The 15,628-nt window shown below is 42.2% G+C and overlaps 1 protein-coding gene across 1 annotated transcript in view; it reads right to left on the bottom strand.

Annotated features, from left to right (window-relative positions):
- Positions 1-15,628, bottom strand: part of nbeab (neurobeachin b) — a 268,935-nt gene that overhangs the window by 32,865 nt on the left and 220,442 nt on the right. The window contains exon 44 of the mRNA XM_079513569.1: positions 10,593-10,705. Within this exon, the coding sequence (XP_079369695.1) occupies positions 10,593-10,705 (113 nt within the window). The remainder of the gene's footprint in view (positions 1-10,592; positions 10,706-15,628) is intronic.

Genomic DNA, 15,628 nt, shown 5'->3' with positions numbered 1-15,628 from the left:
CAAAATAGTCAGGCACTAAGACCATGGATGGAAATTAAGCTCCACCCACGGCGGCTGACTGCCGCGGGGGCAAGCGTTTCCGGGAATCTGGCTGTCGCGGCATTCAGCCGCGTGGGTGGAGCTTCTTTTCCATCCACCAGCTGTCTAAAAACCCGGAAAAGACGCTGGCCGACAGAGAAAACGGCCGCGGCTGTCGGCTCAGGTCTGGAAACGCTGACTCTATGCCTCCACTGCACTGAGCACTGATCTCTCGGTCGCTCTGCCCAGCATCCCCCAGCACCCCCCAGCCTCCAGAGAGGGAGTTTTCTTGCCATGTTGCCAGGTTCGCGGGTTCCAAGCAACTGGGTATATGAAAACATCGCGGGTTGCCACGTTTGCTTTTCCAAGCAAAAAAAAGAATAAAAGAAAAAAAAACATTTGCGCCGCGTGGTGCTAGAGGTGAGGGCCGCGAAGCGCCCCGAACTTCTAGTTGACTACAGGAGGCCTCCCAGAGATCACTCTTCCATCTAAATCGGGGTGCTACAGTGGAGAGGTACTATGTTTATAATGCATTGGATATGGCCATGACATAGACATAGACAGAGTTACGAAAAGTTTTAATGCATCATATAATGAGACAATGGTCTTGTTGCAGACCACAGCTGTTTCACTGTGTTGCAGAGACTTGAGCAATCTTCCATGTGTGTTTTTATCCTTTAGTTTAGTCTTTGGTGTTGTGAGCTCCTAGTGAGAAACCTTGCTTTACTGTATTCCTTTCTGAACGTTTTTGTGGCTTTCAGAGGAAGATTAATTTCTCCCACATTGTCTCTGTGGGAGAGACATAAAAGAAAAACTCAGCCATAAAAGAAAAACTCACCTAACTGACCAGAGGTATCCTTGACAAGTTAAGGCTCTGAAAGAGATTGTTTCCACAGAATGTTTGCCTGGAGAATGCACTCCCTCCCATCTGCATGTATGAAAGTTTGGTAATATGCAGTGCCCAGACTGTTGTTCCATGGAGAGTTCAAGCATAACAAAGACTAGAAGACAACTTCCAGGTGTCTTCAGAACATCTTCAGCAGAATACATGCCAGGACTGGGCCTCATGATCAGGGGCAACTTTCTTAACCACCTTCTGGCATCTGGCATTTTGTTTTCAAATAAAAAATTACTATCCCTTTTCTTCACCGGTGCCGTGAGACCCCTATATACTTAGTTAACTGGGGTCTGCCAAGCTCTATACCAGATAGCACGTTTACTAGAATTTCCCTCCACACCAAATCTTGCAAGCTTGTATAGTAGATCTGCTATTATAAAAGTAATTACTAATGTACATTATGTACATGTATTGTACATGATATCAAAGTCACGGCCACTGGTAATGACTGACTAATGACTTTCATCTCAGAATGGACTATAAGAAGCTCACAGTAGACCAAAAAACGTGTCAGGTGTGTGATGTGGGAAAGGAAAGTATGAGTATGATTTAGGGACAGTTGCACTGAGGAAAAGATAGGAAGCAGAGCTGGAGGTAGCAGAGACTAAAATCTCTCTGGGAGTAACAAGGATGGATAGGATCAAGAACGAGTACATCAGAGGGACAGCGACTGTCGTTTCGGAGATAAAGCCAGAGAGGCCAGACTGAGATGGTTTGGACACATGTACAGAGGAGGCATAGTGAGTATATCGGTAGAAGGATGCTGAGGTTGGAACTGCCAGGCAAGAGGCCTAGAGGAAGACCAAAGAGGAGATTTATGGATGTAGTGAAAGAGAGAAGAGGAGGCAGAGGACAGGGTCAGATGGAGGCAGATTCACTGTGGCAACCCCTGAAGGGAACAGCTGAAAGGAAAATAAGTTGGAAGTGGTTAAAATACTGTAGGTGGCAATAAGAAATCTGTCCAGAAAGGCGGGGGATTCTTTTTTCTTCTTTTAAGCACAGAAAACATGGGTTCCTTTGTCCCAGAATTAATCTACAGTATACCGTAACACAGTAAGTGCCCCCACACAGTCTTGGCCACTAACATAAATATGCTTTAAATATTAACTCAAACTGATTTGTAAAACTTCCCGGGGAAGACAAACTTTGGTGTCTACTTCTACAACTATACCTTCATCAACAAAACTTCACCTGAGTGTAAAATAATATTTGTGTTACTTAGTGTGACCGATAGCTCATTAGTGTGAAATAAAGAATATTTGTTTATGATGGGGCAGAATAAGTGCTTATAGCCAATGTGCTTTCTAAAGCTTTCATACTCAAACTCCATAATAGAGGATCGTACCAACAGTCCAAATTAGGCTCTAGCTGTTTCCTTCTGCCTAACGGAGAGTAATCAGCATCTCTCTTTTCATTGTATTGCATCTCATACAAAACACAAAAACGACAATAACAACAACTGGCTCAGACAGTTGCACACTTCCTCCTATCAGAGTTAATTTCCATAGGTAACACCTGACCCGATGAAAAACACCCACACCAGAAAACAACCTGTGATCAAAGTTACATTTGGCATCACATCTAATTAGGATCACTTTTGTTGTCTGATTCAAAAGACGCAGTAGACAATGCAGCGTGAATATTGGTGAGAGGGGTGCACGCCACGGCACTGAGAGTGCCTCTACTTGTTTGGTTATATCCAGGCTACCTCCCCGGGAGACGTGTGCTGCATTTTATATTTCAAAGGAAATTACATTACAGTACGTTGCTATGGTGCACTGTCAGGAAAAGTCACACTTATTTTTGCTCGTCTCGTCAGAGGTAAGGCTGCACGCAGCTCCAGTCAGAATCTAATGCAATTATGCTCCTCCAAGTAAAAACAAAGCAGATGTCCTCCCAAACAGTCGAACAGAGCTGGGCGGGAGGGTGAAGAAACATTATCGACAGGAGGAAGCAGGAAGTGTTCTTATAGCCATACTGTGTCACCCAGCTTATATTCCAATGCCGGAGCGCAAAGACCCGCCCGGCAGCACTGTTTAATGCAATTTATTTGTGCGTGTTCCAAGTATGTTTTGTTGAATTACTGATGACAAAGTTGTAAAAGTCAACAGTATGTATAGGATATCCATAAAATAAGCAAGCAGCACGCTAGCAGAGAATACACTGTTCTTTCTAATACACTAGAACTGCACTCTGTCGAGTGCCTACTTGCTTGTTGCACACTAGTAGGCCATAAATGGCCTACTAGTGCGCAAGCAGAGCGTGCAAGTACTGTAGACCGCTACAAACTTTCAAATCTCAGCCTCTCTGTGAAAGAACGTTTGCAATATTGAATTATTAGGTTTAGCTATTTGCTACGTACCTTGCTTTTGGAGGAAAGTAGTATTTTGAAGTATGGTAATGATTACTTATGCCTGTTATGGCAGTGGTGTCAGATTACATACATGTATACATAGGGGCATTACCTTTAGTCCACCCGACACTGAAACATATCATCATTATGTCACCATCGTAAACCAATTATACCCTGGCATTGGTACATATCTTCATCACGTCATGGGACATACGCGGAAAACATACCTGCACGGTCTGCTTCCGTATGTCCCGTGCCAGCATATGACGTCATATCTTTTGCTGCTAAGAGACATTGGTACATATCTTCATCACGTCATGGGACATACGCTTCGTAGCATGACGGAAAACTTACCTGCGCGGTCTGCTTCGTGCCAGCATATGACGTCATATAATATGCTGCTAAGGGACATACGCATCATAGCACCTGACTGATAACATTACTTGCACGCTCTGCTTGCGCAAGTAATAACAACAACAACAACAACAATAATAATAATAATAAAATGATTGAAAGAAAGAACTAGTGTATTGTTTGCTAGCGTGCTGCTTGCTTATTTTATGGATATACATACTGTTGACTTTTACAACTTTGTCATGAGTAATTTAAAAAAAATACGCACAAATAAATTGCATTAAACAGTGCTGCGGGTCTTTGCGCAACCGCTCCGGCATTTAGATATAGGCTGTCACCCAGGGTGCACAGCCTTCACAGCGTGTAACAGTAGTCTCTGAGACAGAATTGCAAACATTGTTCAGTTCATCAAAGATGAAAACAATGTTTGAGAAATGCCTCTAATATAAGTCAATGATATGATCTTGTTTTAAGAGGGTTTATGTTTCACTCATACAAAAATGGGACTGACATTCAAGATTGTAAATGCAGCTCTACCCTCCATGCCCTCAGTACCCAGTTACTTGACTGATTACCTCAAAAAGGTGAGCAACTCCCACAGCCATAATACTAGAGGGAGCGTAAATAATGATCGGGTGCCACCCACTTTCAGAACAAATATGGGTAAATTCACCTTCCACAACACTGCCACAGGTGTGGATGCCCTGTCCCCTTCCCTCAAAACAAGCAAATCACTGGTTTCCAAAAAAGGTCTGAAAATGCACCTGTCACTGTCTTTAGGTCAAAGGGAGAGAAGGTTTACATCCCCCCTTTCAATTTATTTCTATTCCAACCTGTACATGTAGATTTTATGTGTTTGAGATATCTTAATTGTTTGTTGTCACTGTTGTTAATATATTTGTATATAAAATATATTTTTCATTTCCTGAAAGAAATGAACATTTTGGAGTTAGTTGGTTTCTGCCCGACAGCAGAGATATATGTGGTATTCACTGCATCAGGATATATGTCTCCAGTAATATACTTGCTGTCACTTATTTTTTCTCTTTGAGTTCTGAAAGATATATCTAATTATTCCCTGTCAAAGACAAAGGAAGTAAGCTCTGTTTGCCTTCATATGCAATTAAATCCATTTCTATTGCGTAATTTAACAGCTATGAGGAAGATGAGCTTCCCTTTTCTATCAACCACCTGTCCATCAAATGGGAAATAATCGTTAAGAGTCTAATGAAACACACTGCCACATGAATGCATCTGACATCAAAATATGTGCACCTCTGGCCCTGAGGCAGGGCACGGTGTGTTCAGTTGCATTCTTCACAGCTGACTGAAAGCCCATTCAGCAGCATGATTGCAGGTGTGTACTAGGTGTGAGAGGGTATTTTGGGTTTAAGCAATGCTACTCTGCTGCTTCAGCACAAAATCATCTGCATCACAAACTTTGGTGAGCTTTTTGAGCTATTTTTTGAAGATCTGTGGTAATTCATAAAAAATAATATATAAATGTAATTAAATTGTATATTTGTATAGGGATGCCAGGTTCTATTTTTTGCAAGAATTTGTCTTCATACAGGGAAATGAGTGTGTACAAACTACAATGTACTCTCATGTAAGTGTGTAAGTAATTATCATGCGCTGTCCTACTCGGGAACACCCTGTTATGCAATACCCGTTATAATGGGCTTTGAAAACGTCTGTCTGTGTTCCTTTTGTGCCGATATGATCTGTGCATCTGTGTGCCTGTGTCCCTGTGTCCCTTTTATGTCCATATGGAGATCCTTGATGCTATCAGTATATGGACAAATCAGGGGAATTGGCAGTTCTGGAAAGTCCTTGTGAGACTTGTTGTAAACGTCTGTGGTGAATGTTCAAGAGTGCAAACTGACTGTGGAAAAGTAGACTGACTAGAAATAAAATCACAAAATCAAGCTTAGTCTGGGGTTGCCATGGCAATCAATTGACTCGTTTGGGCCAGGGCCAGAGCCTTTTCTGGTGGTTAATCCGACCAACTCGATGCCGGGCACTGCACTCCCACGTGTGTGCCGAATTTGCAGAGGTGGAGTACTCGATCCCAGTACTTGAATAACCTGGTCAAATTCCACACTCCACTACAAGTAAAAGTATAGCTCAAAAAAGTACTTGCTTTAAAATGTACTTAAGTATTCAACAGTTATGCTTTTAAAAATACTTAAAGTAAAAGTAAATTTCTTACAGTATTTTTCACATCAACGAATTGCTGTAATTTCTTCACAATTAATTTATAGGACCTTGTAACTCTTGTTTCAGCGACCACCTGCACTGCTGCAAGCACTGATGTGCTTGCTTGTAGACTTAGTATAACAGGATTATACTTTCCTTTTTCGATACAATATACAGAAAAAGGTAAGAATTGATTGCGCCGATGGTCTTCTCTTAACAACAACAGTAGGAACACGAGCTAGAGTAGCTCTGCTGCCACTGGCGAGCAGTAGGGGAGGCCACAGACACGGCTAGTGTGAGAGCAGAAGAAAATGTGGCATCACGTGGCACCCAGTGTGGCTGCCACATGACGTGCTGATTTTTGAAGGGCCTGCTATTTTTGGTTTTCCCTTGAATAAGACAAACATTAAAAGTCCATAGACTTGGCCGCCACATGACGTCATGTCTGAAAGCCAGACGTCTGAGCGGCTAGCGCCCGTCAAAAAACAGCCAACTTGAAAGTACTCTACAGCCTTCCTAGAAATGTACTCAGTGTAAAGTACAGATCCCCAGAATCTGTACTTAAGTGCAGTACATTTACTCAGTTACTGTCCACCTCTGTGAATTTGAAGTCTGTGAATTACAGACATTTATGTGACATAAATTACCTGATCACAGGTACTGTAATCTGCTTTAAGTGTGGAGAGATAAATAGGGGAATAAAGGTCAAACAAATATCAAAATGCAGAACCCTGTATGAGCACAAAGAAAAGAGCCAACTAACCTAAAATTACGGTATGCACAGTGTACATGTGCACACATGCACATGAAAACATAACAAGCACACAATAAACAAGTCTCTAGAGGTTGTGTGGCCAGCTCTAATCCATAATTGAACAAAAGGGCGGACCAAGCGGAGGGGAGATGCGCAGGGGCCATTGTCCCCTCCCTGCTCGGCTAGCTGTGAACTTTTGGAGGTATGAGCGCCCCAGGGTTCCAAGGACAACTGTCAGGAGACACGGGCCTGTGAACTCATGCTAATGAAGGCAGCTCAGCCCTGTAAACAGCATGGGAGGATGTCACTGGAATACATTACAATACATAACTGTCTACCCAGGGCCAGAGGATTGCACATGGCTGCCGGTCCAGCGCAGCATGGCACCTCAATGCCCCCCCCCCCCCCCCCACCCCCTTCCTCCACCCCTTCCACCCCACCTGGATCTCCATAGGCTGATGCACCCAAAGGCAGACAGGGGGCAGAAACGACAGCAATACCTACAAGAGAGATGTTCGCCCACGACACTGTGAGTACACTGCAAGTGATGAAGTACTCCGGAGCTACTGAAGTGTTCCCTACGTATATGTTCATGCCATTCTGTTATAACCCGCGATTCTTTGGCTGTTTTTTACTGTAACCGTTCTTTTTAGTCTCGTGTTTCTCTGACTCTGGCTATGTCTAAAACACAGCATGCTCAAAGCGAAATTGATACAAAGTGTTGACAAGCGAGATCTCAAAGTGAAGCCCTGAGTCAGAGTGTCGGCACATTGAGGGGTAAAGAGGCAGAGCTAAAACGGGCGCAAGAGGAAGGCTCAGACAGGAATGTGACTGTTTTCAGGTCAGTGAGCCTGTGAGCTGCAGTAGGAGGGAGCCAGAGAGAGAGAGAGAGAGAGAGAGAGAGAGAGAGAGAGAGAGAGAGAGAGAGAGAGAGATTGCAGGGGTGGTAAAGCAGTTCGCTGTTTGTGGCAGAGTTATCTGCTTTCCCCTCAGTCAAAGACGGTGCAAATATAACATTGAATTTCAACTCCCATGGTTGCAGGGCGTTGGTGTCACTACATCTGAGCCCATGGTTTGGCAGCTTTAAAGGACCATACGGCTTCAATACATGTCATTGTCTATTCATAGCTTTGGCCATATATCGTACATAAACACTGTAAACACAGACCAGTTAGCCTTTAATGACTTTATTTTTTTGATTTTGGTTTGTTTACATTTTCTCAAAAGCTTGTTACAATGTTACTGAACTTTTCAGAATAATTGAATCGTTGTTGGCTAAATGTAATTTTAAGTTTAATAATATTTGGATGTTTTCATTCATTCACATTTTTTTTCCAGGGACAATATTTGGGTAGACCTAAGTCACTCTGCACTTTTGTGTTGATTGCCTATCTCAAGCTAAGTTGCTTTTTATACTGTACCATACTGAAATTACCAGAAGCATTCCTCTGTATGCTTAGTCACAGTATACAGTGAGTCATAAACATGCCAGACAACTGCTATGCTGCATTTATAGCAGTGTACGCTAGTCTAGTGCAACACTAATGACTCATTTGATGCATAATATTTATTACTATGAATGGCTTTAGTACTTATTTGTATTTATTTACAACCTGCCATTACCAACTCTAAGAAGTTCAACCCGGCCAGTTAGGTGGATTAAAAAATATACCGGTAGTCAAAAGTCCAACTGAGGCAACTCACTCTCAAATGGGGGAGTGTTAATTAGATTGGAACAAATACTGTAAGATATAATGTAATGATCATACAAACCTTTTTGATTTGTGTAGGCCTAGCTGTTTATTAACTAGAAAAGCGTGGTTGCCGCAATCACTTACATAGGCCCCTCCCACTAATTTTGCCAGCCAATTACAATGTCAGGTCACCCCTGTGATCATGTGTAAGTAAAAAAAATTCTGCAACAAACGGTTACATTTGTTGCATTTGCAGCACCCCCTATGGATGAAAATGGAATTGCTTGGGCTCTGGGTTCATCAAACCACCCTCGACATGCGATTTAAATTTGGGATGGATTGGACATTCCGTTTCGTGATTTATGGCATTTTTTGTTAAATAGGCCCCTCCCACTAACTTCGGAAGCCGATTACGGCCGGACAATATGCACTATGAATAGCCTGTGGTGTTTTAATCGGATAGGTCCGAAGATCATGTGTACCGATTCTCGTGAGATTTGGACAAAATCTGTAAGTGGAGGATCAAAAAGTGTGTTTTGAAGAAAATTCTAAATGGCGGAAAATCTATCCTGACGGAAATTGGGAGATGCGGCATCACCCAAGGAATCCAGGGAAAATACATTTTGATTTTACGACCTACGGTTCAAGAGTTACAAGCCAAAACGTAAAGTGGGTCGTTATAGCGCCACCATGAGGCCGACCGATATAATTATAAGTTAATTAATTTTAGAAATGATTATGAACCTCCCCTCCAAGTTTTGTAACTATAGCCCTTATGGTCTCCGAGGAAAAAATACTTGAATGTGAGTTTTTGCATTTTCCCATTGGCTGTTTATTAAAGATGGAGTGCCACAATTTTTGTATTTTTCCAGTTTTTCATGTGTCTATGAGGTGACAGTACTTCATTAGACACCCTGGAGTCGTTTTTATGTGCAATGGTGTATTAACTTTGTATTTAGGGTTTCTTCCTGGAGGCTGAACCCTTGACAGTCGTTTGACTGTCAAGGAAATAAACAGTAAAATAGTGACATCACGCTATCAGCCCCTCCCCTAACCCCTCCCCCTTTATCATACAACTACAGCTGTGGGTGCGACTTCAGTTCAGGTGGATCACCACCCATCACCACCCACCAGGCAAACCAGGCATACTTAATGAACTGCTGGGTGTGTCCACATAAAAGCTGGATTTTAACAAATACTGTACACTTTTTGGAAAAAGTTGTTCCTCCTTATATTATAATAATACCTGATGATCATGTTTTAGGGTGGGAAAAAATCGTGGCACTCCATCTTTAATTATTTCATAGCTATCAAGTATTTTTGATAACATAATAATTAAATAAATAATTTGCTAACTTCCCGTGTGAAGTGAGGGGCGCTAATATATTAAAGTCTAACTCATGTTGATTAGGTGATGTAATGGTGATGTAAACACGGTGCCAACACGAACATTAAATTAACTTTATTGTTAATGGAATTTAATGTTTGTGTTAGGGACAAGATGACGTAAATTTTCCCTTCATTGTCAATAGCGTTTTTAAAACAAACATTGAACTAAAAACAAACATTAAACCTGTATATAGGAGGGGCTGGCGCCCCTCAAAAACAAAATACCTTGATAGAAAGAGAGCATTGCTAGCACCATATAGGGCCTATAGGCCTATTGTAAAGTGTCTATAAAACCAAAACAACAACAACAACTAAGCATTGCAATAGTTCATGCAAGACTCATTGAATCAGCGTTTCTAATCAGCCACACATTTTTATGCACCAATCACAGCCCATTCTCGGAACAAGCAGAACCTTTAAATATGGCTCCCTCCTATAATGATCACTGCTACACCAATGCTGCCCCACCCACTCACACTGCTGCTGGCAAAAAGCTTTACCTCCACCACCCTAGCCTCCATCTTTCTGGTTTCTGGCTCAAAGCCAATGGTTAAACTGAAATGTCTTGCTTTGGGCCTAATCTTGTATACCAATATTATGATGTTTCTACATCGCAATCCTCAGTGTAAGTTTAGCCCAAATAGATCTAAATTATACGATAAAGGTTAGATGAAATCTGGTGATTTAACTGTGTACTATAACAAACATTGCAGAGATGAGATGTTATATGATCAGCACTTTCCATTTTCTACATTCCACCTCGGAGTTCAGAACGAGCACATGATGTCTGGATTATTTCCCATTCAATATGGTTTTGTTTTACAGTCTGGGACTTCGCGAGGAAATCCCCCTGCCGTCAGAGCCGGCTGCCCCTATGTGCACCCCCCCACCCTCCCCCCTCCACACACTGGGGTGCATGGCGAGACTCTGTACCTTTGAGAGATCTCTGAAGTTTCCTGGCAGGGTCAGGTCCAGCTCCTCACTCTCATAGTTGGTGAGGACCCAGGGAAAGACCGGGTACTGGCTCAGGTCATTGTACGTCCTCCCTAGATAAACAGAGCAGACAGAAAATCTCTGAGATGAGGGGTGGGAGGGACTTGAAAGCAGGGCAGAGTACACACAAGGCTTCAGTTACTTTGGGGACCCAGCATGCAACATTCCAGTGAACCCCGAATCTCAGAGCCCTCAATCAGACCCCACTTCCTGTCTCTGAGGGTGTCTGCCATGGGGCGACAAACGCACTAATAGAGAGCTCACTCATCTCTCTGAGAATGTATTAGTCTGCCCCCTGTGCCTCTGACTGTCAAGTACATCGCTGGCCTGTGCGGTTTAGAGGAGGCTCTGAAGAGGAGGTTTCTAAATTCATGGACATCATGGCGTTTCTCTAAGTTGTGGTGTGTGGATAATTAAAGAGACGTAGATTCTTCTGGGGGCCATGACACCACGCATGCCTGACATGACACTGCCAGAATGATCTGCTCATTGGCCAGATGTGAATTTCCTCCTTCGCTCTCAGTGGGAATATGGGAATCAGATGGCAAGAAGTGTCACTGGAAATCCATCCATGAGAGAAGTAATTGTAGAACTCAAGAGTATCTCTTCACCTTACCACGCTGCCACATATGCACTCTAATTTCCTTTTCAAGATGACACTGCTGTGGGAGTAGAAAGGATGTGTTTTGGCTCGTGCTACACTGAATTGCCCCAATTCCCCCATGTAAGTTCCTGACCCTACTGGTTGGTCTTGGGAAGGGTGTAGACAATCGTGTGCCTCCGCAATACACGTCACGCCGTCAGGCTTTTCTTTTCACATGAAATAGATCACATGGAAGGTGTTAACCGTTAACGCATGCGTAGGGTTTACAATATTCTTCCCAATTCAGCTTCCTGCTGAACAGGCGTCCAACCTGCAGGAGTCGCTAAAGCAGTGTCATAGATCTATGGCTTCCCATCTGAAAACGGGCTAATTGTGCGTGTTGGAACACCCAGTGGAGTAAGATGCACCATGTATTCTCCACGGTGGTGGGCAGGAACTTTACCCCTGTGCCAACCGGATATACTCTGGGTTTGATCTTGGTGACTAGAAACCATTAAATAACAGAAACATATATTATAATGTATTGTTCTCAGTAAACAATGTGCAGTATGTAAAATCACATACTGTACAAGAATATGCATTAATCTCGCAGGAGTCCTCAAAGATTGTCAAATTCATTCTGACAACAATTTTATAGCAAGAATAAAAAATATGAACACTCGATTGCGATTAAAAACAAAATGCATCCAAGTTTGTGCAAATGATCAAGGTATTCAGGATAACAGACTTGAATATAGCATCCAATATGTTGGGAAACATTTCTCAGAAAATACTGTATGTTAAACTCTAAGGTTGAAAAAATACATTTTAAAATACATTTAACACTCACAACGCCAAGCCGTGTCATAACCCGCCAGATGACGGGTTAAGATTTTACCCCGCAGGTCGCCATACCCACCATATGGCGGGTTATAAGGTTTATATCAATTCCAAGCAGCTGAAGCTCAAAACTAACTTTTCGTGCTGTCCAGGCTGCTAGACAGCGCCTACTTCTTCCCATCATGAGGATCAATGCACGCGCACCCCTTAAGGATCCACTCATTGTCATTTCTTTGCTGCTTATTTTCTCCGAAAAATACTCCAAAGTTGTTGTTTTTGTCGAATCTGCCCGACGTTTAGATGTAGATAGTGATTTCTGATCGCATCACGCCCGACATATTGGTGAAAGCTAAGACATGTCGGCTGCTGCTCGTACAACTTTTTGCTCCTGCTCTCACTGTGGTGGGCTGTGTGCCCCGGAAGTATACAGATATTGCCTGGCTGCCTGCAGTAACATCACATGAACACTAGAGGGCGATGAAAGTGTTAACAGCATGTTTAATGATAGAACATTGACAAACGTTTGTAAAGCTGATGATCTGTAAAGTGTTGCTGTATTTGTAATGTTATATTCTTCAAAAGGTGGGATATCATTCATTCATACCATATGTGTTTTATTTATTTTTTATTTTGTGTTTTCTAAGCAAAATGTTAGTAGTTGTAGTCGGGTAAAGCCAAGGGTGTAGCCTACTTGGATTCGGAAATTAGGGAAAGTAGTTACTGAAGCCAAAGGTTTTTTGAACCACTGGTCTAGTGCATACAAAATTACTTGATATAATCGCCTAATTAAAAGCTGTTCTCCTAACCATCATTTGAGCATCATGATTAACATTTAAATGAACTTAAACGTTGTAATTCTTTTTCCTTTGGCAACATAAATGTCACTTATAATTAAAACAAGCCAACTCCTAATCAGAACAAAATTACAATCTTACTCAATAAATCAAGCCCTCTATCAAATATGAATAAACCAAATGTATGACACACAACACATGAAAACAAACTCATGTAACTCATAAAACATAACAGAAAACAAAAAAACTAAACAAGCTAATCCTTTGTTTGAAATAAAGCAATGTAAAATTAAGTGTTTGGTTTGGTGTGAGGTCTGTTTGGCTAGCCAGTGGTTACTGTAGGTCGCCATGCTGAGCTCCAACTCGTCAAGTGTCAACCAGCCAACATATCCCACTTCCAGCAGCACTTACATGTCACTCACCCTCAGCCCACATGAAAGATGAGCCCTGACCAAGAGAACTTCAACAAATAGATGCTATAGAGGTATTTCATCTTTACAGAACTTTCACTTAAGGCACACCACAGCATTCTAGGCTTGGCGGGAGTTTCTTGAAGAACGCAAAAGGATTTTTTTTTTCCTATAGTAAACCAAACCTCTTCCTCCTCCGTTCTGGGATTATATCAAGGAAGCCAAAGAAAGACTCAAGATCATAACATCATCATGAGATCATAACATCATAACTCAATTGAGTATATGGGAACCAATTGCAGGATTCTCTTTTCCTCAGCATGATCTCAAATCAAACCAATGCCCAGAGCAGGCAGTAGTTTTTCTATGAAACAAATGTTTGTTTGCATCACTGCATGACAACACAAACAGATTTGATAATAAATCATAATAAAAGATATTCTATCTTTTTTTGTGCAATCCATGTACAGTAATAGAGGGGACAACTTTAGTCAAGTCTGATTTAGCAATGTTTTAAGATCTGGTGGAGGGTAATTGTGCTAAGTTGCAGCAGTAATCGTTGTGTGTGTGAATGAAAGACACAAATCTGTCTCTTAATCCTAATTGGCAACATCATCAACATGTGTCTTTCCACAATCCTGTGGTGTGTGCTTGGCAAAGATTCAAATCACAACAGACGTTTTCAATAGCCAATGAAAATTGAGTTGGAAATGGTAAGGTGTCAAATAAGACTAAAGGTGCATTCACATCAGATGTGATCAAAATCATTGAATTGCGGGAAATGCATCGCTGTTGCATTCACACCGACATTTGCTCCCCACACACACTGACAGCCACTCACGCTTTGGTGAAAATTGTATGGGTGGTGCACAAATCGTGTAGCCCTGAGTGTATAGACACACTTTACATTGACTTAATACTGCATCGCGTCGCTCAAAAAAGCACATTGGGCAAGACCGATGGCAGGATGGTAGGGACACGTTCCACGTGGGTTCTGGTGCCTGACAGCGGGTCATTGGTTTGGCTCCTGGGCCAACCGGACCATTTGCTGCATGTCACTCCGCTGCTCTCTCTCCTTGTGTCTCTCTCCACTGACAATCGAGTTAAAACAGGAAAAACCCCAAATAACTTAAATAACACAAGCCCTGTCTGAATGCACCTTAAGGGCTCAATTTTGGAGCAGGCACTGGTGTGAGGTGCACAGTGGATGGGCAAATTGACAATTTCCTGAGGCGCAATGGCAAGTTTTTCCTCACCAACGTGTGTTTGGGATTTTGACCTTGAAATCACCTCATGTGGGAGGAGAGTTGCAGAAGGAGGAAACTTTGGAAATGGAAAAAGGTACCTGTGTTCCATGAATCCAATGCAGTTATTATTTACAGCTCTTGTTAATACTTTTCATTGGTTCAATATTTATCAAACCCACAGATACACTTTACCACTTTCACTATCATCACATTCAAAAATAAATTTCAATTCATAAGATTATTCTATACCCGTTCAACCTGGCATCATTATTGTCAATAATTTTCCAAATTTAAAATAACAAAAAATAGCCTATCTACAACGAGTCACAGCATGATGCATTATTGCATTGTAAGCACCTAGATCAGCTATTTTTGCTTTTTTTGCCATCTCTCAATGAAGGGCCTGCAGCCAGAAGCTATGGCTATAGGGATCCTTGTAATGGAAAGGTTTTGGAACTCCTACAGTACGTTAGTTATTACTGACTTTAACCAATCTTAAACCGTACAAAAGGACATGCTCTGAGTCTGTCCTTTTGAGTCAATGAGAGGGGTTGCTTCAGAATAGCCAGGGTCTTTGGGAAGTTAAAGATCATAATTAACAGGTTAATGCCACAAAGCCAAAGGGAAGTAACGGATTGAGCATGGAAGATAAGATGGGGGTAGTGATGCGGCTAGACCTGCTGGTACTGAAGCCCAAGTCAGGATGGCAAGATGTTAATAACAGTGGAATAGTGTTTAATTAGAAGAGCACTTCCCGTTCACACATCTCCCCAGCTTCCCCCCGCCTGTCTGCCGCCCCACACTGCTCTGACACCGCTGTCAGCCCAGGTCATTACCAGGGATTTTTAATGAATTTTGGGCATGTTTTTCCGTCTGCCTTACATCTAATTAGCTGACAATAATGTATCGAACTCGAGCACGAGCTAAATATAAATATGCATGAATATGCAGCGCGAGAGAGAGGATGACACCTCTCATAGCAGAGCAGCGCGCCAGTCTCTCTCACATTCCCTGTTAGCTGCAGTTCAGATCAGAGAGTCGACAATAGCACCTCTCAACTCCACAGACACACATGTGTACACTTTCACATAGCCAGGCACTA

This window comes from Electrona antarctica (assembly GCF_951216825.1).
Source record: "Electrona antarctica genome assembly, chromosome: 11".
Classification (NCBI taxonomy): Eukaryota; Metazoa; Chordata; class Actinopteri; order Myctophiformes; family Myctophidae; genus Electrona; species Electrona antarctica.
The sequence above is the reverse complement of the archived record's forward strand: the minus strand, read 5'-3'. Positions and strand labels throughout refer to the sequence as shown.